The sequence below is a fragment of the Gopherus evgoodei genome, chromosome 18 (assembly GCF_007399415.2).
Source record: "Gopherus evgoodei ecotype Sinaloan lineage chromosome 18, rGopEvg1_v1.p, whole genome shotgun sequence".
NCBI lineage: Eukaryota > Metazoa > Chordata > Testudines > Testudinidae > Gopherus > Gopherus evgoodei.
In genome coordinates, this window is record NC_044339.1 from 7,802,799 (window position 1) to 7,827,242 (window position 24,444).

Below are 24,444 nucleotides of genomic sequence, written 5' to 3' on the forward strand. Positions count from 1 at the left end.
AGAGAACCAGACAATACTTAGTCAGACTCTCTCTACTTCAATGGGCATAGCCTGGAAAGAACTATTGGACTGACTAACGGATCAACTGGGTATGAGAACAACATTGCTCTCTAAACTCAGCCACAGTACTACTATGAAAAGACTGATCTAGCTACAGACACCATATAAGCTCTCAGATACAAGCCAGCCACCTGCTGCCTGATCCGTTTCCAAGACTCTCTCCTTACCTGTGTGGCAGGGTGTTGTGTGGCGAGCCCTCGAAGGAGCCTCAGGATGAAAGGAAGTGCTGGACGAGATAAAAACTTCTTCCATATGTCTGCATCCAAACTACAGAGAGAAGGCAAAAAACATACAGCCGCTGAAAGAGAATTGCTAGCACCAAAAGGTATCTAGCTTCCAGCCAACAGCCAGCTTGCACTATACAAACTTCTAGGAAAGATGGCCATCTTTCCCTCATGCCCTCCACACAAACAGATCATAAACTTACAACCAGAAGGGCTACTTTGTTCCCTTCTGTCTGAGCTCAAATATTTAATTCAAATTTTAGATGTTTATTTATAAAATCTTAATATGGTAACTGAAATGACATTGACACTCCCTCATCCACACTGCACACACTATCAGCCAGTTCCTCATTCTGTTGTTAGCTTCAGGTTTTGTTTTAGGCCCATGAGATGACCCTCAATGTGAGTGCTCTGTTTTAGGGTTGTGGATAAGATTCAGCCAGGAAATGAGGCCAATTGGCGCATCTGAATAACCACGCTTAGAGCTGATAGAGACTTTAGGTCATCTAATCCACATGTACAACCACTGTAGTTCTGTCCCCTCAAGAGTTCATTCACCAGGGATTCATAGAGTCTAAATCTTTCCAGGGATGGAAGTCCTAACCCTCTCCTTGGAAGACCATTCCATTTGGTGATGATGAAATGAGATAAGATACACATGGTTACCACACAACACAAAGTTACCCTTACTTCTTTGCACTGGGGATATGCTTTTTCATGTAGTCGAGTGCATTCTGTGTAATCCCCTTCTGGAGGATGAGATCTTTCAGCTGATGCCCGTTGCTGTTATTCTTTATGCCAGCTGCTATTTTACAGAAACAGTCCAGGAAAACTTTATCATCTCCACTGTGTTCCTCATCATACCTGAGTGGGAAGAGGAAACAGCAGTGAATTTAGGGCTCTCCCCTAAGGACCCAGCAGATATAATGGTTCACTCTGCAGACTAACACACATACATCAGCCCAGATAAGCTCTTCAGAACTCCCACCCGCCAACCAGACTCCTCTTCTCCTGCAAATATCCATTAGACTAACAGGACCATCAAGGATGCTGATTTATTAAGAATTTTAATTTAATTGGTGCCCTTTGCTGACATCACAAAACGTACTTGTCAAAGTTACAGTAGGGCTTGAATCGATCAACCAGGATCTGCATTTTCTCCATTTCCCCAAAGGACAGATAAGGGATGATGCGTAACAGGCCTTGCAAAACACTGGGATTGGAGCGGACAAAAGTGCTGTTAATCTGATCCAGCAGCATTACCAGCTGATCCTTGTCACCAGTAAGGAGGAGGTTACCCTGCAAAAAGGAGAATGATTTATGTTCAGGATTAATCTACAGGCTTCAGGAAAATCCTCCTATTTCAGTGGTTTACTGACTGTTCCCTATCCAGAGGAAATCAGAGCTTCTGGATCTCAGTAAGACAGCGTGATAAAGAACAAAGACAGCAAAAGTAGAAGTCTCGTGGTCACGGAGAAACTGCATTTTTAGCACATTTCCAGGTGTCTAATGGAACAGCTGTATCAACCCATCTAATCAATACCTGGCTTTCTGCAACTGCTGTTAAAATGTTCTCGGGTTGAAACAATTTAACCCTAGCCCAAAGGAGGTCTGACTCACGCAATAGTAGTTCTACCAGATCCACTGGGCTAATGGTACCCTTAGGGGAGGGAGAGAAGCCCCATTTCTCAGTGTTTCTGGTGTAACCACATAGTTCACATTGCCAGTTATTCAGAAAACAGTGTGGTTTCAGAGTTCATAAAAAGGCACTCTAAAGGACAAGGCAGATTCACCTCTTTCCATGTCAGCTGATCCAGGCACTCTGACCCAATGCAAAAGAGTTTGGTAGGAATTTTACAATGCTTTTGGTTCAATGTTGCTCTTCCTCCTCCTGTCCCCAACACAATCTTTACCAACACTGAATCTGCCAAGTATTATTGTGTTTCATGACACAGCTTAGACTCCTTTACAGACCATGGAAGGTCTGTACCACTGAACAAGACATTTAGCCTTGGATTCCAGTCAGTATTTCCCTCTCCGTGGCACCCAGAATAAAACACTCACCTTGTCCTCACTCAGTGGTTCTGCATTAGACTCATCCAATATGATCTCCATGATGCTAAGCACCTGCTCTGCCACAGCTGCTCCTCCACTGTCCTTGCTCTCCTGCTCAGCTACCAGGGCCTGCAAAAAAGATGACATTACTCACTATAGCACCAACTGCTATCACTAATAGATGACAGAGGGAAAATAGGGCTGATAGTCCTTAGCTTAGACCAGAGGATATTTAAGCTCTCTTTTGGCTGCTATGAGGCAAGTATGACTGAAATTTTGGGCATCTTAAATACAACTGAGCAGATGAAAAATTTTCAGAAGTCCTGGTAAATTTGTGCAAGAGGATCCTGTTCATTACTGAGGAAGGACACAAATGTGATCTCAGCTAAGGTGTGGATAAAAAAGTTGTGTTACCTGGAATGCTACTCTCCAGATAACTCCGCTAATCACCCAAAGGTATGATCTCCGTACTAACTCCAAATTTGTGTTCTTGATGCCACCATCAAACGACACTGTTGGCTTTGGGCATGATTTACCATCCAGCAAAAGGTGAGCCAAGGGTACCAAAATCCACCTTAGGCCAGAATTCCTCCTTACCAAATTCAGAGTTCCCAGCATGACATTCAAAGTGTTCATCTCAGGTTTGACCAGCTGCTGACGGTTCACTTTCACTTTCACACAGTAGCTGAACAGTTTTAACAGCACCTTCAAAGAAACAGAGACTGTAACCTACAAGATATCCATGAAAGGGTTGGGCAGGATGTAAGCAAACTTAAAAGCTCCAAACAATCTAGATACCTAACTTTCCAAAACCCCTTGGAAAGCACAAGATGTGACCCCTCCAAAAACATTAACCTTAAGAAGATTTTCCAGTAAGAGTCTCAAACATAAAACAGTCATGCTAACAACCTGGGGCCTGATCCCGCAAACTGCTCAGTGCCCTCAACTCCCACAGACTTCAAAGGCTTTTCCGAAGAAGTGTTAACAGAGAGGATTAAAAGGGGACAAGGAGAAAGGAGGAAACGGCTATAATTTTACTAGCCATGGATTAGTGAATTTAAACTCTGCTGCAATATGTGAGCTGCTGTACAGGACTGCAGTTTGTAGGCAGCTATTCTAGGAGGAGCAGCTTTCTTGACTGCTTATGGATTTACTCTACCACACACAGTCTCTTTGCCATGAGTTGCTCAGACTCACTGTCAAGAGATGTCGACCTTGTTTGAAATCCTTGATTCCAGTCAGTCGGTTCAGCATGCACTCCAGGCCGCCACACTGCGCCATCACACCGGCCATTTTATAAACCTCTTCCTCATCCTCCTCTTCATCTACAGGAAAGAAAGACTATGACAGAAGGGAGGCAATGACAGTGACAGCAACAGGACTATACAGCTGCCCATAAGGAGAGAGGCATTGAAGTAAAAAATGGAGATTAAGCTACAATTGCCAATGCCAGATACAGTCAAAGTTAAGCAGCTGGGCCAAATCGGAGAAAAATCACCATGAGCAAGAATATTAAAAAATGATTTTGACACACAAGTTCCTTCCACGTCTAACATGAAGTCTAAAACTCCAAAGTGCTGCTGGCCACAAGCTCCGGTGTACCAACTAACTTCAGAATTGAACGTCAATATAAACAGTTGCTCTAATATCAGGGACGTCTGAAGTCAGAGAAAAGATGGTCTGGTCATTAAAGCACTGGACTGAGTTTGATTCCAATAAGTGCCACAAATTTCCTGCGAGATATTGGGCAAATTGCTTAATCTCTCTGCATCTATCAAATGGAAATGATACTTTCTGAACTCAGAGGGGGATTGTGGGGATAAATTAATTCATGTTTATGATGTGCTCAGATACTACAATGAGGTAGTATCCACACTGACAGTATCCACATTGACATTATAAGGCAGTATTGATTATTTAATCTATTCCTGGCACAGGAGATAAATATAGCAAAAGAAATGTTTGTCAGTCAAATAAGCTCAGTGCTGTAAGGTTAATGGTGCCTTACTTCTGTAGTGAGCCCTCACTCCAAATCTAATTCCAGTTTCTAAGGAACAAATGCCTTACCTGTAGTGGAGTCCAGCGACTCGATGAATTCTTCAGTCGCATCTCCTAGCAACCCTCGCATGCGGTAAATGATCCTCATTGGCTCCCCCTGGGGAGAAGAATTAGACAAGTGTCATGTTTGCTATGCTGTGTCTCTGAAAATGTCCAGTTGTCCAACGATGTTTCCTTTAGAGGGGATGACAGACATTTAAGCCTCAGATTCCTTTCACCCCAAAACAGAAGGTAATGCAGGGAAATTCTTGCAATGGCTCATTTCTCCACTTTTTATCTTTTCTAGAGTCTCCAAAACCCTATCCTCATAAAACCCCACTAAACCATCATTTCGTCTAGTCTGTTTCCTAACAAGGCCCATTACCAAGTTGTATGTCTAATTAACAGTTCTCCCTCTTACATCACCTGCCCTCATGACAGATTCCTTTAGTAACAGGCTGCACTTTGGTATCACATCAGTGAAAGACATAGCCAAGAAGAAGGGGGGTGATGAGACATGTATGTCCTCAGAGAGGGTACCTGCTCTATAATCAACCTTCTCGGCTGATTCCATGGCACAACCCTAGAAAAGACTGGTAAATAAATTGGATGGGGTGTTGCCCAATGAATCAGGGAGAAAGAGGCTAATTAGACTGGTATTTTTAAACAAACAAGTCTCCTAGCAATGGGAAATGAAGAAGAAAAGAGTAAATGGCATTTTGATGAGCTTCAAGTGAAAAAGGGTATTGAGCAGTGTGCAAACACCATAAAGGACTAGCTGCCCCCTTCCTGCGGGCAGCGAGTCAGGTAGCAGGATGCATTTCCTGCCAGAAAACACTGGCTGAGTGTGTATCACCAAACTTATCATCTTAACAATATAGGTCTGAACACAAAGAAGGAAAAAACCCGTAGCTTTGGGAACAGGAGACCTTGAGAAAAAAACCTGTCAGAGAGCACACTAAGCCTAATGTGGAATAAGCAGTGCTTAATGTCATAGCAAATACATAAGCACAGGGAAAACCCTGGGGGAAGATCTGCTCAAAGGCCATGCTAGAGACCAGCAATTAACACCACAGGGGCCCTGGTAAAATGGCAAGATGAACAAAAAAAAGCTAGTGAGAGAGACAAGGGAAACAAAACAGGCCTGAGGTTAGCTTCTTGTGAGCCTGTCTATTTCCTAGGGAACGCAAGATGGAGCTCCAGAAGTGCTTTGGAGCGATGCACACAAAAGGAAGACAGATGAAAGCTGTTAGTGACAGTAATGCTGAACAAACTCAGCCTTTCACACCCAGCAGTGCATTCTGGGAAAGCAATACACTGGCTACAGAAGAACATCGCACACAAACAGCACTTCCAAATGCTGAATACATAAAAGGGGTCTGAGGGGAGCACATGGAATATTCAGCCTTGCTTTTTTGGGCAACTCACATGCACCATGAAGATCAGAACTCATTTCCCCAACCAATGCTGCTTCTTAATGGAAAAAGGTGACCATCAACTAGCTTCAGGCTTGATTTTGCACCACAAAAGTTTTTACTCACAAGCCTGATCAGAGGTGCTGCCCCAAATGAACAGCACCATACTGCATATGAGCTAGGCACTGGTATTATTTCGAAGAGAACAGGATTTATTTGAATCTGCCACAACAGTATTGTGAAATAAAACACTGAGATCAGAAAGTGAAAATGACCAGTCAAGTTTTCTTGTCCAAGGTGAGCAAAATGCAAAGAGTAAACTGTGCATAAACAAGAAATATAAAATAAGATTTTAAAAACTCAGTCAGCCTTACTAATTTCCAGTGCTATTAGCATGAGCAGTAAGGCACACATTTTCTGCATGCAAGATGTACACCGAGAGCTTCCTTTTTAGTGCTATCCACTAAACTAAACCCACACAAACAAGGCAGACACGTCTTGACAGATGCCCAGGGTGTTACAGTAGGGTGACTACAGAGTGGAAATAGAACAGAGAAACTCCTTTCTGATGTGACAGCTTGGGCAAGTCCCTTAAACTCATTGTCTTTTTTCTGCAGAACTAAAATGGGGCAATACCTACCATCACCTCAAAGACATATTGTGAGGATTAATGTCTTAAGTTCTTGGAGATCCTTAAATGAAAGACACTACAGCAGCATAAAATACTGTTGATATCAGATACTCTTTCTGCACAGACATTGAAATGCAGAATAATAGAGCAATCTGGTGCCCCAGGCGATACATATATCAAGCTGCCATGTGCAGATGGAGTGTAAAGTGAACCTTGAAAGGCAGTCACATAAAATGCAGCTGTTTTTTAAAGGAGGGTCAGAAGAGTCTTTGTCTGAGAAGCCAGCTCAGATTTCTGCAGATGCATAAGCACAACATAGTCACTATTCTTAGCTGAGTCAGTGTTGTGCTTCTAAGCCACCAGTATTGCAGGGATGAGTAACAGAGGTGCTTTCCAGTTCCCAAATGAGTGCCTGGAGAGATCTTGAGCAACTAGGCACCAGAGACAAAAGCTGACCCCATCTGGTATTGTTTTAAAATACAGAGCAGGGGGACACAAGCACATACCTCATTGGTGGGACACCAGACCTTCTTGTAGACCTCAGCCACAGGCAAATCCAAGCTGATGATCTTATTGTTCACCAGAAGCTGAAAAGGGGGAAATAACGAAGTCTGAGCACACGCTCACACCACATCGCTGATGCAGATCACCAGCCCCCATGTTTCTCAGCATGTGGTCAGCAGTTGTGCATTCTCACCTCCATTCCACTGTCATCCTCCAATAGAGCCACAAGGTCGCAGTCCTGGCAGATTTTGTTCTTGATGTCCCTCATGAGCGGCCCAATGCCCGGCTCATTACTGCTGTAGGGGTTCCCTGGCATCCTTCCCTGCAAGAAATCTTCCTGCTGGGGATCCTTCTCCAGTGTTACAAAGAACTCAGTCACTTCATTTTCTTCCTTAAGAGCAAAAGCAAAGGGAGAGTGAGTGAAGATTTCCCTAAACACGTCTCTCTCATCCTCTTAGCCATTACCAGGATTTTCTCTTAAGACAGTAGAATCACTAGCTCCCCCTGCTGTGCCTACAGACCTTGGAGGAGACCTGATAATACCAGATGATCTTCTGTAAGTAAATTCCCCACTGCACACTAAGGCCAAGCCTGAGGCTTCTCACCTGCTCAGCAATGGCACAGGAACCCAGCACTGGTATGGGGTCCCAGAATGGGGACAACACACTAATACAATTCTACACTGGTTAGCGTCAAACCAAAAATCAGTGGAATCAGCACAGCTTTGGGATCTGTTCTGCTGAAGTGTAAACAACTACTTCGACTATTTTGACAAGCTCGTTTCATTCTGAGGACATATACGAGACCTGCAAATGAGGCATCTGCTCACTTACAGGATAGATAATACTGCAAAGTCTTTCAAAGATGAAGACAGGAGTCCGGTAGTCATCAAGGCTGTAGCGTTTAGCAGTTTCAATACAAACGGCCATAAACGCCTTTGTTTCAGATTCTGTGCCTGCAAAGAGAAAGGAGTGTTTCATATTAATCTAACTTTTCGGTGGGCTCCTTTTAGCCCAATATATACACCACCTTCTCTTGCAGTAAGTAGCACACTTCAAGGCTACCTCTCTTCTGAAAACTATCTGTTTAACATAGCTGGAGAAACCGCTATCGGTTCATGCTAGTGCCACAGGGAAATGATCCTTTCATAACAAAGCACGAAATTCCTGGGAATTAATAAGGGTCTCTTACAGGCATTTTCTTTAAAATTTCCATGTGGCCAGGAATGGCAAGGGGCTCTGCTTGCTAAGTTTATTACATGATGAAGGGAGAGAGGTGAGGGAACCATTGACCTACATTAGTCTTTGTAACCCCATGGCTAGTATATATCATGCCATAGTTTTGAAATGTTGTACGATGTGCTTTAAAACCAACATGATGTGGTGGTCAAAGTCATGAAAATCCTTGTTGTGGAGCCCTTGAAGTTGTTCCTTTGTGGGGCTGCATGACAGATCTTGTCTTCTCAGGTGACCTATAGTCAGGATTCCTGGAACCCAGTTGTCTCTACCTGTTGTCATATCCTCCAGCATCTCCAGCAACATGTCCTGGGTCTCATCGATCAGCTTTGTTCTCTGCACTACCAGCTTCCTCAGGCAGAGATAGCCATTCAAGACTGTGCCCACCAGACGGCTCTTGAAGTGTCGTTTGATGGACTCCACTTCCACAAATGAAGAGAGAAGACCTACGAAAACAGGAGAGATTCAGGAACCGGGGACTCTATTTGCTTTGTTAGCTATGAATTACACATGGCCAGCAAATCTAGAACTATCCTGCGAAGGGAAGAAGAAAATGAAATGGCCTGCAGTGACTCCTGGTGTCCACTCTGTTACTTACCCAGCCTACACCTATATAAGCCAAAAGATTTAGGAAGAAAAGACGGGCCAATTTTTGGGATGGGGATGGCTTGTAAGCAAGACCAAATGTGATCAGAGGAGAGGGATGGGAGCAATCTCCCAAGTGTGAGGCTTATAACTTCCTCACCCAACTCCACCTATGGGATTGGGGGCTCTTTTCTCCAGCCTAGGGAGTGTGTCTGAGAAGGGACTGGCAGTTCCACAGTGGCCCTTTTCTCTTGGCTACTCCCCTGACCTCCTATGTTTAAGCCAGCTCTGATGATATGCAGGTGAATGACTGTACTAACACTTATACCTACATTGGGGGACAGTTTGAAACACTGCTACATGCTTTTGAAATGCAGTGAACCATGCTGCAGATCTTAATATGTGACCATTATATGGGGGTGCAACTAGGTACCTGTGAGGCTCTTCAAGGCATATCCCTGCTGCAGGTCAGTGCTGAGTGTGGCTTCCTCCAGGGCAAGTAAACGAGCTATTTCCTAAAAAGAACAAACACTATCTACATGACAAAGCAGTAAAACAAACTACAGGTGCCATGAATGACCGGCTGATCTGTGCTCAGCAGACTCAAAGCAAAAACACCACGTTTTTAATGGACACAGAGGACTGGGGCTGGCTATGTAAAAGCCAGAACTGCAGAACAAAGTAAGACGACTATCTGTCCACTGGTGCCCAAGCTGTATTCCTATTCTCTTCCACTTACTCATCTCATTTCTATTACCCATCTCTCTGATGGTCAACCACCGCACACGCTGTGCTGGCATTGTTCATTATGAATGATGTGATGTCAGGATACACCTGGTATGTTTCATTGCACAGCAGGGGTATTGTACACAACTGTGCCTGTAACATTTTATTCAGCCTCTTCAGGTTCCAGTAGGGTTTGCTATGGTCTAGGATTGGATTTCACTGCAATAAACTTGAGTATCAAGGGCTGCTGAAACTCAACGACTTGAAAACTGTAACGTAAAAACACTCCCTCCAAATAGCCCATAGTTCATGCTGGAGGAACTGGAGCAGACCTAATCCTTCTGCTCTGCGGTCACTATCTGCTCTCTGAGCCTCTCAGTCCATCAGCCAGGACATGGCACAGAGCTGCTGCCAAGTCAACGTACCAGACATTTTTGCTCCTTGGCACAGTTACCCATGGAATATTTAAATAAAGGGAAGTGGCCAGCTCACATCGAGGTATGGAGCAGCTGGGGTTAAGAATTACTATAAGCCATTTCCGCCCATAGTGATAGGCGTCAGCTCAGAAATATTAACCTTATACAACTGATACCATGGGGAGGAAAGAGATTCAGAATCACGCACAAAAGCAAATGGGTGCAGCTCTTAGAGTGCAGAAACCAGGTTAGGAGACTGACATTGTGGTGCTTGAGGGGAGCTGCAAGGTTCACAGGTGCTGACTTCCCTGCTTTCTCCTGGGTGCTCGACCCCTCCCTCTGACCCTGCCCCCACTCCACGTCTTCCATGCAGCCCCGCCCCTTCTCACCCCTGTCCTGCCTCCATTCCAACCCCTTCCTCAAATCGCCACCCCAGCTCAGCCTCCTCCCCTGAGCATGACACTTTGCCTGTTCCTCCCCTTCCCTCCCAGCACACCGTCAAACAGCTGTTTGGTGGCAGCTAGGGGGAGGCGCTGGGAGGCAAGCGGAGGAGTGGGAATGCGGTGCGCTTGGGAGGGTGAGGGGAGTTTGGCTGCCAGTGGGTGCAGAGCACCCACCAATTTTTCCCTGTAGGTGCTCCAGCCCTGGAGCACCCACAGAGTCAGCACTTATGGCAAGGTTGGCACCAGCTTCCTTGTACTATGTACTTTGCTTCCTTCTTACAGATCCGTACCTTAGTGATGAGGTTGCCAACGTAGGGCAGAACGCCTCTTGCTGCCAGGTAGACCTTCCAGTGGGCGGGCTTGATGAGTTTCTGATACAAAGCCAGGTACTCGGCAGCACACTCTCCAGCAATGCTCAGCTCATCCAAGTAGCTAACACAGGGAAACAGAAGTTAACTGCTTCCTAGTGACAAGAAGCACTCAAAACTTAAGCATGGGTCGGCACCCTGGGAAATAGCTATAATTTTTTTTACAAATAGGGTGCATGCCTGTGTGTGTTTATGATGGGTTACTTGTCAGGGACTTAGCTCAAAAGGGGGTTGTTAAAGGAACCAAATAAGAATGGTAAAATAATGGCCTAGATAAGGAGCATCCCAATAAACACTCCAAACAATAGCCAGGTTTATAGCTGTGAAGAAGCAACTCCTCAAACTCCAACCTGGTGACAGAGCTGTTTTGCCAAGGCTGGGAAGAGAGAGATCAAAGGGAACACATCAAACCATTAGAGGATCAGAAAAGGTTGGTGCTTGAGTGGACAAACAGGCTGCCCAGAGAGTGTCAGTGGAAGCTGACAGGCTGGCAAAGGAACACACAGACAGAGAGAGCATGCTGTGAGCAGGATGGTCTGTTTCTCCCAGAGATGGGGGTTAGCTGAGGGGAACTTATAAAACCTGGCAAGGATCGATTATGGCATAAGACTCTCTTATTGATTTTACCCATTGCCCTGTGCACATTGTACCTCTGGAGGAAAGAACAAATAATGCTTTGTTTTGAAGACTGTTTTAAGTCATTTTTATCAACGTGCCAGTCACAGACCCTAGGAATGAAAGGGCTTACAGGTGTCCAATGCAGCTAAGCTAGTCACATTAACATGGATGGGGAATGGCCTAGAGGATCCAGACCGAGAGTGGCTGGACTATGTGGTTCCACCCACAGCGAGGATCAGGAAGTTAGGCCTGTCACCTAAGGGGTGCAGCACTGGAGAGGAACTGAAAGTGATTTCAGGCATGGTTCACCTTGTAACTGTGATACATGGTAGGGAAACAAGGTTGGAGAAGAGCTGTAAGGAGCATGCCTTTCCCCATTTGTGCTTTTTCTCCTCAATACCAGTTCTACCAGGGTTAAGTGCTGCTCCTGTAAAGCAGTAAATGCCCAGGGAAGACATACTCTAGGGATTGTGGTGAGAATTCTTAAAGGAGTGATGTGCAAGTTTAGTGGGGATCAGAGAAATCAAATTATGTGATTCACTCTGATGCTACAAAGCTAAGTGCCTTGTGAGATACCTGGTAAGGAGATCGAGGACCTGCTGCTTCCGGCTGGGGATGGTAGCCAGAGCTTCCACAATAGTGCATGCAGCCTGCCTGGCAGCTTGGGTTGCAGGAGTAAACAGTACCTAAGGTGGGGAAATTAAAACACATGATGTCATTGGCAGTGGATAGGTAAACCAGTGACAGTCACTAAAAGGAGACCAACATGGGGGCAACTGGTGGCCTAGCAGTAGTGCTCTGTATTGCCATGCCAAAGACCTAGGGATTGTCAACGTAAACACTTACTTCGCAGCAAGCTGGGGTGTAAAAATCTACACTGCTTCAAAGCAGGTAGATCAAAGAGCACTAGAGAACTTTTGGTGCGTGGCAGCAGTATCCACATGGACACTTAGCGTGTAGCAGACTAGTACAGAGTAGATTGACACCCAAGCTTGCTGGGAACAAAGTGTTTTTGCAGATAAGTCTTCAGATTTGATTTGAATCTTTCTTGCTCCAAAATGTGGTGAGGTGTGAGATCCCTGTAGGCAGAAGGCTAAGTCACACAGAACTAACACAGAAAACAAACTACCTCGCACTGTTCAATGCCAGCTGATGGGTTCTGTTCAGGACTCTTGAAACAAATGGTAACCAAAATGTAGTGACTGGACAGGAAAAAGGTCAGTGGTGATCACAAGGTCACTCAAAGGTCCAGAGAGTTTTAAAAGAAGGCAGAAAGCTGGGAGTTATGTTTTTAAATGGCACTTACATAGACCCAGCCCTAGGGGAGGTTTTGTGTGCCAATCAGTCAGTAGGGCCTGTACAGGTCTGCAGGGGTATAAATACCATCCCACTCTTTCAGTCAGCAGGAAGGGCAATGCAGAGACCTTGTCCTGTCCCAGCTTCAGCTGCTTCCTGCCCTTCCTTTTCATTCTTGAAAGCTTCCCCACTAACCCCAACCTGCTGTAAAGGAGTCCTTAAAAGGGCAACACCCCTTTTCTTTCAGCTATCCAACAATGACCCCACTTGCATAAAGGTTGCAGTGGGCAGTGTGTCTCCAAACCACAGCTCCTTTGACACCTCATGGCTTGCTTGAAGAGACACTAGCAATAGCCAGTTGCAGAGCAGTGAGACAAAAACCATCAATGATAAAGAATGCTACAATTCTTGGGTTGTGTACTGGATGCCTCCAGGACGTTTACCTGTCGCAACCAGTTGTTATGTCCCAGTTTGAGATCCAGAGGGCAGGTTCTCTTCCCATGTCGGCTCATGAACTGTTTCCATTTCCAAACATACTTTTCTGACAAGTAGAGCTGGCGAAGCTCAGTTCTGCTGGGAGCTTTCCCATTGGCTTCTGTACCTACAATATCAACACAGCTTAAGGGAACTGTCAGTTCCCATTCCCTATAAACACACCTTGTGCAGAGGAGCTCAAAGAGTTATCTTTCCCTGTGAATACAACTCCCCTACTTTGAGGAAATAGAGGATTCCATGTAGTTTTGTTTCTTTTTCCTGATGGAACCCTTCAAACCCCTCTAGGAGCACCGGGAATCCTCCTGTGCTCGCTTCCGCTGCCATTTTCAATCCTTCCACTGGGCCAACCTTCCTTCTGGCCAAGAAATGCAATACATGACTTCCTTGGGAAATCATCAGTACTGCTCTCGAGTTGACTGTGAGGATTTCTGCAGTACTTCCCTCCTGATGTTCCCAGAGAATATGCCCACTGCCTCTGCAGCACTGCTGTGTCAGGTCTGAAGGAGTCCGGAATTCCAATTCCTCTCATGCTACTGCAATGTGCTGACACCAAGGCACAGAGTTGGCCCTTTAAGTACCCAAGTTGCATTAATGTATTATTTCTATAGTACACAGGTGTGCATAGCACTTTACACCCAAATCAACAAAGAGGCATGAATCAATCCTCCAAGTGAGAGTAAAGAAGATCCATTCACTAGGTGAGTCCTGCGTATTATAATCATACTGTACACTGACAATCATATTGGTAAACTGGGAATTGCTCAGCACATGAGCCTTGAGATTTTGTAATTTATATTACCAAGGGATGTAGTTTTCAAAATTAATGATGTACAGACAATTATTCATCACAACAGCTCTATAAGGGAGGTGGCATCAACCCATTCTATAGACGGCCTACTGAGGCAGAGCGAGATTAAGTGCCTTGCCAAAGGCCACAAAGTTAGTCAGTGGCAGAGCCTGAAGTAGAACTCAGTCCCGGGGGCCCAACCCTGTATTCCCACCATTAGACCATATTGCCTCCAAATGTCTGATTTTATTCCAAGAACTCTCTCAGCCGCAGGGGTTGAGCCACAGGCCTAGCGGATCCTCAGAGATGGCAGCACTGAGTCTGCCCGTTCTGCAGCTGAAGTAGAAGAGCAGAGATTATATCAGCTGTGAACAAGAGGGAAGGAGACAGGCAGCAGTTTTAGGACCCGCTAACTAAGTCAGCACTCAACCCTGGCCACATACAAATGTTCTCTGCACAATTTCACTCCATTTAGAAAAGAGAAGTAAAAGGACAGGATTCTACCTCTGGCAGGGAGGCACTTTTTCCAGGCCTCATATGATGCTTTGGGGTCCCTCTTGAGCCAGAGCTGAGCCTGAGCATGGATCTCATTGCTGTAAGGTTTAACAGTGGTGAGAGCATCGACAGGGATGTCCTAGGAAGCAAAGGGAAAGTCTGTGATAGCCTCAAAAAGCAAATTTTGTTCCTGAAACAAACTATTCCTTTGGCAGAACAATCAGACATGCCTGCACAATGGATAGGTAAAACACAGGAGGAGAGGCAACTATAGCAGCAAGGTTTGTGTTCAATGTAATCAGAACACTAGTTTCAATTATGTAAGTTTAGACCACTTTACTTCAGTGCAAATGATACTGAGCTATCTGTGTACATCCCCCGCTTCCTGCCCATGGCACTGATGACCTATCATTTAAATGAAGATGCTTTATTCTAATGTAAAAGGTTGATACTGCTATGGAGTTCCATATCCCAAGTCTGACGATCCAAGTAAGACAGCAGGGTCGTGACACATGCTCCAGTTGTGAATGGGTCACACAGAGAAATTGATCAATTTTTGGTCTAAACTTGTTACAGCTCTACATGTACAAATGTTCAGTTGAGATAAAAATCAATAGATGTACTTGCTTCAAAAAAACTAGATCAAGTCCTGTAAGAACCTGTATAAAGTAACACAGTCATTGCCTTGAGGACCCTCTTTCTATGCATCTTAAAGCTGTGCAGGAGAAAGTGGAGAGACTTAGATATATCCACCCCGTCACTGGATTCCAGTGCATGTGGTCTTGTGCTTCTAGAGCAGCAGTGACCAGGAACAGGAAACCCGTACATATGGTATTTTTTTTCTGACACACACTACAGTGTCTCAGATTTCAGTCAGCTAACTGTCTCTTTGCTCAGCCCGAAGTGTCAAGGGAGGTACCTTGTTTTTCTTGCTGGTTGGAGCAGGCGGTTTGATCAGTTTTTGTAGAATTCGCAGACACATTAGGGTGATGTTCTCAACAACTACGGGAGTTTTAATGTTCACTGCCATCAAGAAGAGGCTGAGAGCTGAAAGGAGGACACAGGGATTAATGCCATGCACGAGTATGCAGTAAGGCTAAGAAAATCCCTGGAAGAGGTACCACTGCCATATATACAAATCAAGAGAGTCTTCAACAGAAGGCAAGATCTCATACCCTTGGGTTGATCCATCACATTCTCACAGAGAGAAACATGCCCGTGATAGGAAAAAGATCCCACTTCCCTTCGCCTCTAGTTCTACCCTCTCCATGCTCTCCTACTAGCACTCCTGTTGTATATACTGCCCCCATAAAGCCTATAGCTGACTCCCCCACTACTGACCCCAGTTACCAGCTCATCTGTGCTAGGATTACTACACTGTATCAGGAATTTCCCATTTTCACAGACACCTAACTCATGCTTTTTAAATTAAACTCCCTTATTAGCTGTTTGAACGTACCACAGCGCAGTCGCAGCTCCCAGCAGCTATCCTCCTTAGAGATGGAATCTGTCAGCAATAACATTTCATACTGGAGGCTGCTAGCCTGCAACAGAAAAATGTACAAAGCTTTACGAAGGCTCGGGGACAGAGTACAGTCCCTGGTGCTTCTTCAATATCTGGAGGCTGGGGTTCGGGGTACATTAATTGTGGTGATCTCAACTCAAAGCCTCTATCTGAGATGACTGGTAATCTGTTTGAGAGAGGCCCAGGATAGAGTGCTAAAAGTGAGGACTGAGATGTATTGGCAGTGCTGAGTGTGGAAACTAGCCCACCATCACATCATGTTATGCTTGACTCCAGCCTGTGCCATAGTGCCTATCAAGACAGAAATGCCCTCAACTATGGATTGACTGGGAACGCCACTTTGCTGAAATAAATTATTAGAATCAAAAGGCCACTGAAGAGGGGTAGGGGAGAAAGAAAACAAATAGTAAAACGCTGCAATTCCTCACCAGATCAGGGTTTGCCCAGTGTCCTTTCAGAGCTGCAGAAACCTTCCCGATGATTAGGTCATTCATTTGTTGTGTGGCCTCTGGATTGTCTCTGATTTCAGAAGCAAAATAAATACTATTAAACACTGCTTGCAGACATTTCTCAGATATACAAAGCGCCTCTCACTTCAGTCTGGTTCATCTAAAATTTACAGCAAGCCTGTCCAATCAGCACTTTTCTGACACAAGACGACAACTTACAAATCAACTTCTACAGAGGAGGAAACTGAGACAAAGACATACTAATGTCAAACTTTAATTTATTTAGGATGCAAAAACTTGGGAGACCCTGATCCCAATTTTCTGAAGTGCTGAGCATCCAAAACTCCTGCTGAAACACTGAGCGCCTCCTAAAAAACATGTTTAGGCTGTCTCAAACTGAGGCACTCAAAACCTGTGGCTACTTTTGAAAATGTTGACCTACAGAAAGTCAGTGTAAATGGCAGAAATCGAGTTCAGGATGTCCAGCTCCCATTCCATTAAAACCACTAGGAACAATCTTATTACAAGTAGGAGTATGTGTGAACACTCATACACCACCGCAAGTATGGAGCTTCCCAGAGCTCAGCTGTTAAACATAGAAATGTTTGTTTGAAGTGGAGTGCTTACAGAAAAGCTGGATGGACAAGCCCTAAATCCTTTACAATGCCAATACGCACTCAAAGTGATTGAGCCACAGTTAACATGGCAGTGGGAGAGCTCAACTGGTCTTTGGATGAAACTGGGTTAACTAAAGCAGGTCTCAGTGTCATTAACTCTATGGCTACTTCAAAATGATTTTCCGTTAGTGCATCTACCTCACTAAAATTGGAACCAACAGATATGAAGCGCCCTAAGCAAATGCAGAGCTGAGTCTAACCTGGTCAGAAGGCACATGAGCTGACGGACCTCTTCCCGCATCGTGGCTGCGCCCCGGCGCAAGTTGTAATCAAACAGTTCTCGGATAAGGCCCTGGGACACAAGAATGTGCCTGATGGCAGAGTTGGTTGCCAGGGCCCGGAGCAGCGTTATGCAGTGCTCAGTGACGGCTGAAGCACAGCCATAACATTTTGTTGAAGATGTGTGGCCACAGCCTAAGACAGACAAAGCACGATATTGGCTGGCAGTAAATGTAGGCTGGACAGTGGTTCGGGATGATTTGGTTGCTGCCTCTCTCTGCTGGAGATCATATTCCAGGAGCTCCTTTCTAGAAGCAAAAACTTTCTGTAAACATACAAAAGAGAAGGAGAAGAAATTAAAACTGCAGGATTTAACCCCTTCTAAACTAACTTTTAAATGTTGTATTTCAATGGAACTAAATGCAAAATGGTGAAGAAAAAGGAGAAGCAGCATATGATCATGATTTTTTAATTTATCCAGGTCTCCGGTTATAGTCACTTAATATATTTCATACAGAGACATTTTTACCCAAAGATCTCAACATACTTTAAAACGAGTAATTTATAAACCTCACACCGCACTTATGAGGTAGGTAATTTTTATCTCCATCTGACAGAAGGGGAAAGCAGAGAGGCAAGGTGACCTGGACAAAGTCACCACACATCAGTGGCAGAACTAACAAGACAACGGGGGAAATCCTGACTCCCAGACACCACTCTCCCCATTACATGCATTATGTTGTTTAAGGGTTTGGTCTGCAGTGCCTGAGAATTAATAGCTGTCATAACATTTAGGAAAGGTAGCTCATGGGTTTACTGAAAACCTGCTACCTTTCTTCTGCAGTGCAGCCCTTAGTGTTACTACCGGGGATCAATTTAGAACAGCCACAGCTCACTTTGCATTTTTTATATCAATCGTTGGAAGCAATTCAGGACACTGGGTTGCCCAGATTCACAACGAAGTGAATATTCTTACCTGAATGATCTTGGAGAGTTCATCAAAAGAATTCTTGCAGTCACCACAGTACTCCTGCGCTAGCTGTAGTATGTACCTGTTCACACTAGCTGAGGAGGAGCTGATCCCACCACTGCTACCGGAGTCCTCCTGAAACACAGGAAGCAGGGGAAAATAACCAGCAAGTTTACAGCAACAAGTAGTCACACGAGAGGATTATACAAACATTAAGCTTTCTACTATGAAAACCTGCTGGAGAGAAGAGGCCCCTTTGCCATTCTCTGCAGTAACTTTGCAATATACTAATCAGGCAAGAGGAATATTCTTCAAAACAGGCAAGACTAAAGACACACAAGGACACTCTCTGGCAAACACCAGAGAGACTCATGTACCTGTAGACCACACACTACGGTACTGGCTAGTTTACTGACACGCAATTGGTTTGGCAAGCTGCTTCATGTAAGCCTGGAGTGTGAAACCAGAATGACAGTTTCAGTTGTAGAAGAGGACGGGTTAGATAAAGGCAGCCTAAGAGCAAAGTCTACGGATCCACAGGACTAGCAAAAACACATTCACTACATTCCCTTCCATCACAATCCTGATTGAAATAATGCTGCTTTCTGGTATGCAGCATTAACGCCAGTGTCTTATTAAGCCTGGTCTTGGCTAAGGTCAGTTGTGCCTTATACTGGGATTTGTCTATCCCACATTACCTGTGGCTTTTCAGGAGCAGCCTCATTTACTTTGCACAGCAGGTTTTCCAGCTGTGGCCGGTGTCCCATCAGCTGATGATACACTCTGTCAGCCTTATCCAGAAGAGTGTTGATATTTGTTACTGCCTTGGAAGAAAGTTAAAAAAAAGGATGTCACTTACATTCAGAGAAGATTTTTATTCCACCTTTCAATAGCGTTACACTCACCAGCAGAAACAGTTGTTGATTCGTCCATCAGTTCTGCGTCTCTGACTGAGAGGCAGTGCTACCTACAAGGCTTTGGGTATATGGGCTCCTGGAAGTTATCATGGCCACAAGTCAGACCCTAAGCACACAACATCTAGTTAGACTAACTTAATTTGTGCATGTGGAAAACAGTACAGAACCAGGACTGTTTGTGCTTTCTCCCATGCTGCCCCACACACTTGGGCAGGGGGATGGAGGTAGGGGTGGAGGGGCTTCCCATAAACATCTGTGAAGCTACCTCATTATCTTCCTTGAGAAACCTCCTTAAACTTTCCTTTGCCATGATGGCTACAAAAACTTTGACATTGGTTAGGATGCTGGTGTGCAGATACCACTGCCTCCCATGCTGACCAATACTGGCTCGTTGCTTCCTTGTACTCCCCCTCTGTTGTCTCTTGTCTTATACTTAGATTACTTTGGAGCAGGGACTGTCCTTTGGTTCTATTCTTATACAGCACCTAGCATAATGGGGCCCTGGTCCATGACTGGGGCTACTAGGAACTACCCTAATAGGAACAACAAATAATAATACTGTAATCAAACATCCCTCTCACCACAGAGCCCTACATACATGGAACCGATGGATGCTACATACATGACACTGGATGGTTGCTTTGCCAAGCGAAGAAAAGCCATTTTACTACTTTTTTTTAATAGAGCTGCCTGCCTGATGCAGAAGACACCTCTAAGTGAGACACTGCGCTTTACATCCCCTGAAATGCTGGAGATGGGAAGGGGATTCTGTACAAGGCACAGTGCCAAAGCAAACTTATCTCCATGATCAATATCACGTTTTGCATTAGCCACTAAGGAGTGACATAAGGTACTCCCCCCTTCCTTCCAGGCACCAAGCACACTGCCTCCGTAATGCTCCCAGCTGAGATACCACCTCTGACATCACTAGTTTGTTGGCACGTCTAAGGGATATTGTGTTTTGTTAGGAAACTACTTGTACTAGTCTCACCTTCTTCCGATCCTCTTCATTTTCTATTGGATCCACTGCACAGCAAGGCTTGGCATACAGCATGAAGTCAAAGCGAGCGTATTTACAGAACCCACAGGCATTGCAGAGGAAAGGATCCTTCTCATCATAATTAATGGATCTGAAAAGCAAACCAGAAGAATTAAAGAGGGCAATAAAACTGTTTTATTGGGGTGCGTGTGTGAATGACAGTGGGGAAGGCTTTAACTTCTCTGTGTGCACGCGCACATGCTCACACAAATGAGATGGATGGGCATTAAAACACCCAAGCTGCCATAATACCAGTTGATAGCCTCACAAACACCTGACCACTCGAAACACATTGCGTGTGTTTCAACAATAATATTTTGTCTTCATGTCCTGCTGTCCGGTAGTGTAGTGTGGCTGTGAGCTGTTATATGCCTGTCATATTTCTATACAGTAGGTGGAAGCATTTCAGTATATACACACCAACAGGATCCCTCTAAAGAATCTGCAAAGCACCTTGGACTTTTCAGAGTTGGGAGGAGACAGAAACTGGCTGGACAAGGAGATGAGACAAAAAGCCTCCGGGAGGGGAGGGTATGGGACAAGGGGTTGAGGGAAAGAGAAGGAAATTAATAATTCTATAGTCAGAGCAGGGTTTGAACAGTGGCAGTAAATAAGACCTGTGGCCAGACTGCGAACAAAGAGGCTAAAACAAAATATTGAGTAGCTAACTGCTCATTCAGTGAGCACCATCCATCCTGCGAAATGATTTGAGACACAGGTCATGTGGGGGCAAAAAACAACAGTATGTGATCATTAGTCTATATCATAATGCATGTCAACAAAGGCATCAAATTAAGATTCCCTGGGCAACCTTAATTCTGGCATTTCCTAATTTTGGAAGGCTTGTCTTTGCAAGCTTTTTTTTTTTAAATGTAGCTTTTTTTAGATGTTATGTTTGGTTTTTGTTTGGCTACATTCACATTATATCCCTGAAAGCCTGTTTTATACTTGTGGACTATATGATTCTGATTCAACTATAGGAATGCGCAGTTTTACTCAACAGGAGGCTGTTTGCTAAGCATCTGACATGGTACGCAGTGCTAGGGCCCTACAAATTACTGGTTCTGGCTGAAGAAATTATAGACTCACCTGCACTTGTGGCACTGGTACACGTTCTCGCCACAGTTCCCACACACCCCAGGGTTGGCTGGGACAGATGCGCTGCACCGAGGGCACTGCAGGGTTTCTGTGGAGGCCTGGTAATTCTCATAGAAATCTGCAAATTCAATCATCAAGTTTGAAGCCACAATGGGCAGTGGCAAATCAATCTTCACCTCTGTTTGGCCTGGGGTCAGCTGTACCTTTTTGGCTTTGTGCCAACGGGCAGGCCTGGGAAGGAGAGGAAGAAACATTCATTTAACAGAACAGTAACCTCCCACTCACACACACAGAAGCCCAAGACAACCATCTCAACTCAGAATCTACTTTAATCAGCATGAATAGAGAGCAGTTCTAGGATTCATTTTCTTAGCTTGTATATTGATATGATATGTAGCCAGAAATGCACTTTAAGCCATTATCCTCTTCGTAGCAAGAGACTGTTTAGGTTAAAGAGCTGTTGATGCCTCATGGAAAAAACTAATTTTACAGACCCTTTTTCTAGGAATTTTCACCTCTTTATTAGTAAAGACGTCGGTATGAAAACAGGATATTTATTTCTAAAGATCTCATCTGCTCCTCCTCCTTATTCCCAACCTGAAGTTAGAATCCGCTCTTTGTGACATCATAATCCTCTCCTAGGCAGCCACTTGTGATGTCACTGAGGATCAGAAATTCAAATAAGCAGCAGGATAGATTAATTCCTAAACCAAAAAGATCTGATTCTGGCGAGAACATCTCAAGAAGAAAGAAGAAAATAAGTATATAAGTAGAAATGGGCTAGACTGTGTAACATGTTAAAAAGGAACATTTTCTGGTGGTTAAAGCAGGGTATGGGAGTCAGATGATCTGGATTCTATTTTTAGCTCTACTAATGACTATTGTGTGGCCTCGGGCCACTCACTCAATCTCTTTGTACTGCAGTTGCCCCATCTGTAAAAGAGGTAACCCTACCTCATCAGTGGTGTGACTATGTTTAATTCATTATGTTGGTAAGGGGCTTTAATGTCTTCTGAGGGATGGAGATGGAGATAGTCAAAGTACAAGCTTTCATGACGTGTCAGTGGCTTTAATATTTATCTTCAAAAAACAAGCAAGTTATTTGCTTAAATTGTATCTGCGCGCACAAGTTTTGCAGGCACAAATCAGACTCTAGGTTTTGAAAAACCTAGAATTTGGATGGTTTCTTTGGCACTTTAGAAAACAAAGATCCCAGTGCAGTCCCACTCAATGGTGCAACCGAGGGAGAGACAGATAATACTCTCAAAGGGAATACAAACACAAGCAGCCAGCCAGACAAAATCAGCCAAGTAGTGGAATGGCCAGGAACATGACTTGAATCTGTTCATCTCAGCAGAAGCCAGGGCATTACATTCAGAGGCCTACAGTTAGAATGCTTTATACCTGCTCACAGAAAGATGATTATAGGGTTAGCAGCTTAATGATGTGATCAGAATCCAGGACAGTCATAGATGTATATGACAAAGGGCTGGAAGATAGTAGATTGAAGACATGTAGGGTAACCAAGCCAGATCAGAGGCACTTAGGCATTTTGAGTTCCTCAACTAGATCAGGAAATAAAGACTTTCAGCACAGAGGAACTAAAAGATGATTCTCTGTAAGTCAAGCTCAAGGACAAAATCTTGCTACAACTTCAGTTTGTAAGACACATCAGGATGCCTGGACAGGGCTAATTTCTACATTCTCAAATCTGTTATTTTATATGTGCCAAAAAAAAAAAATGCTTCCTATAGACAGGGGTGAACAAGCTGGTTATCTGAGATTCATCAAGAGACTAGTCTGCGTCAGCGAGGGCATTCTCTATTCAAACATCCCAAGGAAAACACAGGGGTAGTTAGTATGCAGCAAGAATCTCCCTTTCTAGGTCTCCTTCACAAGAATCATCTGCTCAGTGCACAGACAACTTCTTCAATGGGATGCTATCAAAATCTTCAGTAGTGAATAGGATTTTAACCAATATTCATTATCCTCATTTTCACTTCAGCTTCATTCCCAGATCACATTACACTGTCCCGGGCACAGCAATTTTAATGCCAACAGACTTCACTCAGGGATCAAACAGCTACAGGAGTTTTACTGCCACGGCCATCACTGATTCTCTTCTCCCCACCCTCCAGAAGCGACCAGGGAGTTTCATCAAGTACACATCCTGATAAGTGTCCTTAGCTGAGGAGTTGGAAGGTGAAATGAAGTTCTCTAATTCAGGTAAGTGTCATATCCTGTGCCAGGAAACAGTCAGCCTCATATCAAACTTGTATTTTGGCCAAGAAAAATATCCTGACACCACTGCCAAACCTGAGAAGTACATACTTGTTTTTCAGCTCCACTATGGCCTGCACTGTCCTGTTGTTGTAATAGAGGTTGATAGTCCGGACCATTTTGGTCCTTTTCAGATCTCCTATCTTCACTGTCACTTTGCTAATGGTGTGGCTGCCAATCAGCTTCACCACCTGCTGGGTAGTGGTATACCGTGTGTCCACCTTGATGGAAGACAGCTTGATGTACTGGGAAGAGAAACAAAAGTGCCATTAAAATCCTCAGCCAACACAACCCGATCCCAATGAATGGAGAAATACAGCAATTTAGATGGCTATAAAGGCTGGGATCTCTACAGTCTGAAGGGAAGACAAACAGCACTGATCACTTACACAGAATGGAACTTCTGGATTGTTGCAGACAAGACAAGGATCACTCTCCAAATAATAGCCATCAAATTCCACCAGGCCAGACAGCGTGCTGGATAGAGAAAACATTAAAATATCTGTACTTTGGCATTCCCTCTGCTTTAAACACAAGTCATTCAGAGAAGCAGAACAGATTTAGTTTGAGTACTTTCTTAAGACCTGCTGCAACAAGTCTGTGATTTCAGCTGAGGCCCAGCCCCACCACTATTTTAACAAAACAAGTTTACACTCCCTGGTGGAGTGCAGCTGAAATGTCCTTGTAACGTGCTGGAGGAAAGACAGGAAGAACTCACTTGTAAATGTTGGAATTAGGATGGTTGGTAAGGATGTGGTTTTGGGTTCGGAGGATCTCAACAGCCTTTTGAGAGTACTCCTTCAACTGAAATACAGTTAAACAAAGGAGAGAAGGTGAGGAAGAAAGACTTTTTATTGGACCAACATCAGCTGGTGAAGAG

At 44.4% G+C, this 24,444-nt stretch overlaps 1 protein-coding gene across 5 annotated transcripts in view; it reads right to left on the minus strand.

Annotated features, from left to right (window-relative positions):
* The window catches only part of UBR4 (ubiquitin protein ligase E3 component n-recognin 4), a 112,714-nt gene that overhangs the window by 16,644 nt on the left and 71,626 nt on the right, over positions 1 to 24,444 (minus strand). For all 5 annotated transcript variants that reach the window (XM_030537597.1, XM_030537595.1, XM_030537598.1 and 2 more), the window contains 27 exons: positions 24,283 to 24,368; positions 23,954 to 24,041; positions 23,616 to 23,809; positions 21,276 to 21,515; positions 20,139 to 20,277; positions 18,929 to 19,054; positions 18,237 to 18,365; positions 17,242 to 17,585; positions 16,344 to 16,434; positions 15,850 to 15,934; positions 15,310 to 15,437; positions 14,400 to 14,529; positions 13,057 to 13,214; positions 11,894 to 12,003; positions 10,622 to 10,763; positions 9,180 to 9,261; positions 8,434 to 8,607; positions 7,760 to 7,881; positions 7,120 to 7,317; positions 6,929 to 7,009; positions 4,407 to 4,494; positions 3,537 to 3,664; positions 2,937 to 3,044; positions 2,349 to 2,468; positions 1,393 to 1,583; positions 975 to 1,148; positions 228 to 327 (listed from right to left, as the gene is read on the minus strand). In XM_030537597.1, the coding sequence (XP_030393457.1) occupies positions 228 to 327; positions 975 to 1,148; positions 1,393 to 1,583; positions 2,349 to 2,468; positions 2,937 to 3,044; positions 3,537 to 3,664; positions 4,407 to 4,494; positions 6,929 to 7,009; positions 7,120 to 7,317; positions 7,760 to 7,881; positions 8,434 to 8,607; positions 9,180 to 9,261; positions 10,622 to 10,763; positions 11,894 to 12,003; positions 13,057 to 13,214; positions 14,400 to 14,529; positions 15,310 to 15,437; positions 15,850 to 15,934; positions 16,344 to 16,434; positions 17,242 to 17,585; positions 18,237 to 18,365; positions 18,929 to 19,054; positions 20,139 to 20,277; positions 21,276 to 21,515; positions 23,616 to 23,809; positions 23,954 to 24,041; positions 24,283 to 24,368 (3,756 nt within the window). The remainder of the gene's footprint in view (positions 1 to 227; positions 328 to 974; positions 1,149 to 1,392; positions 1,584 to 2,348; positions 2,469 to 2,936; positions 3,045 to 3,536; positions 3,665 to 4,406; positions 4,495 to 6,928; positions 7,010 to 7,119; positions 7,318 to 7,759; positions 7,882 to 8,433; positions 8,608 to 9,179; positions 9,262 to 10,621; positions 10,764 to 11,893; positions 12,004 to 13,056; positions 13,215 to 14,399; positions 14,530 to 15,309; positions 15,438 to 15,849; positions 15,935 to 16,343; positions 16,435 to 17,241; positions 17,586 to 18,236; positions 18,366 to 18,928; positions 19,055 to 20,138; positions 20,278 to 21,275; positions 21,516 to 23,615; positions 23,810 to 23,953; positions 24,042 to 24,282; positions 24,369 to 24,444) is intronic.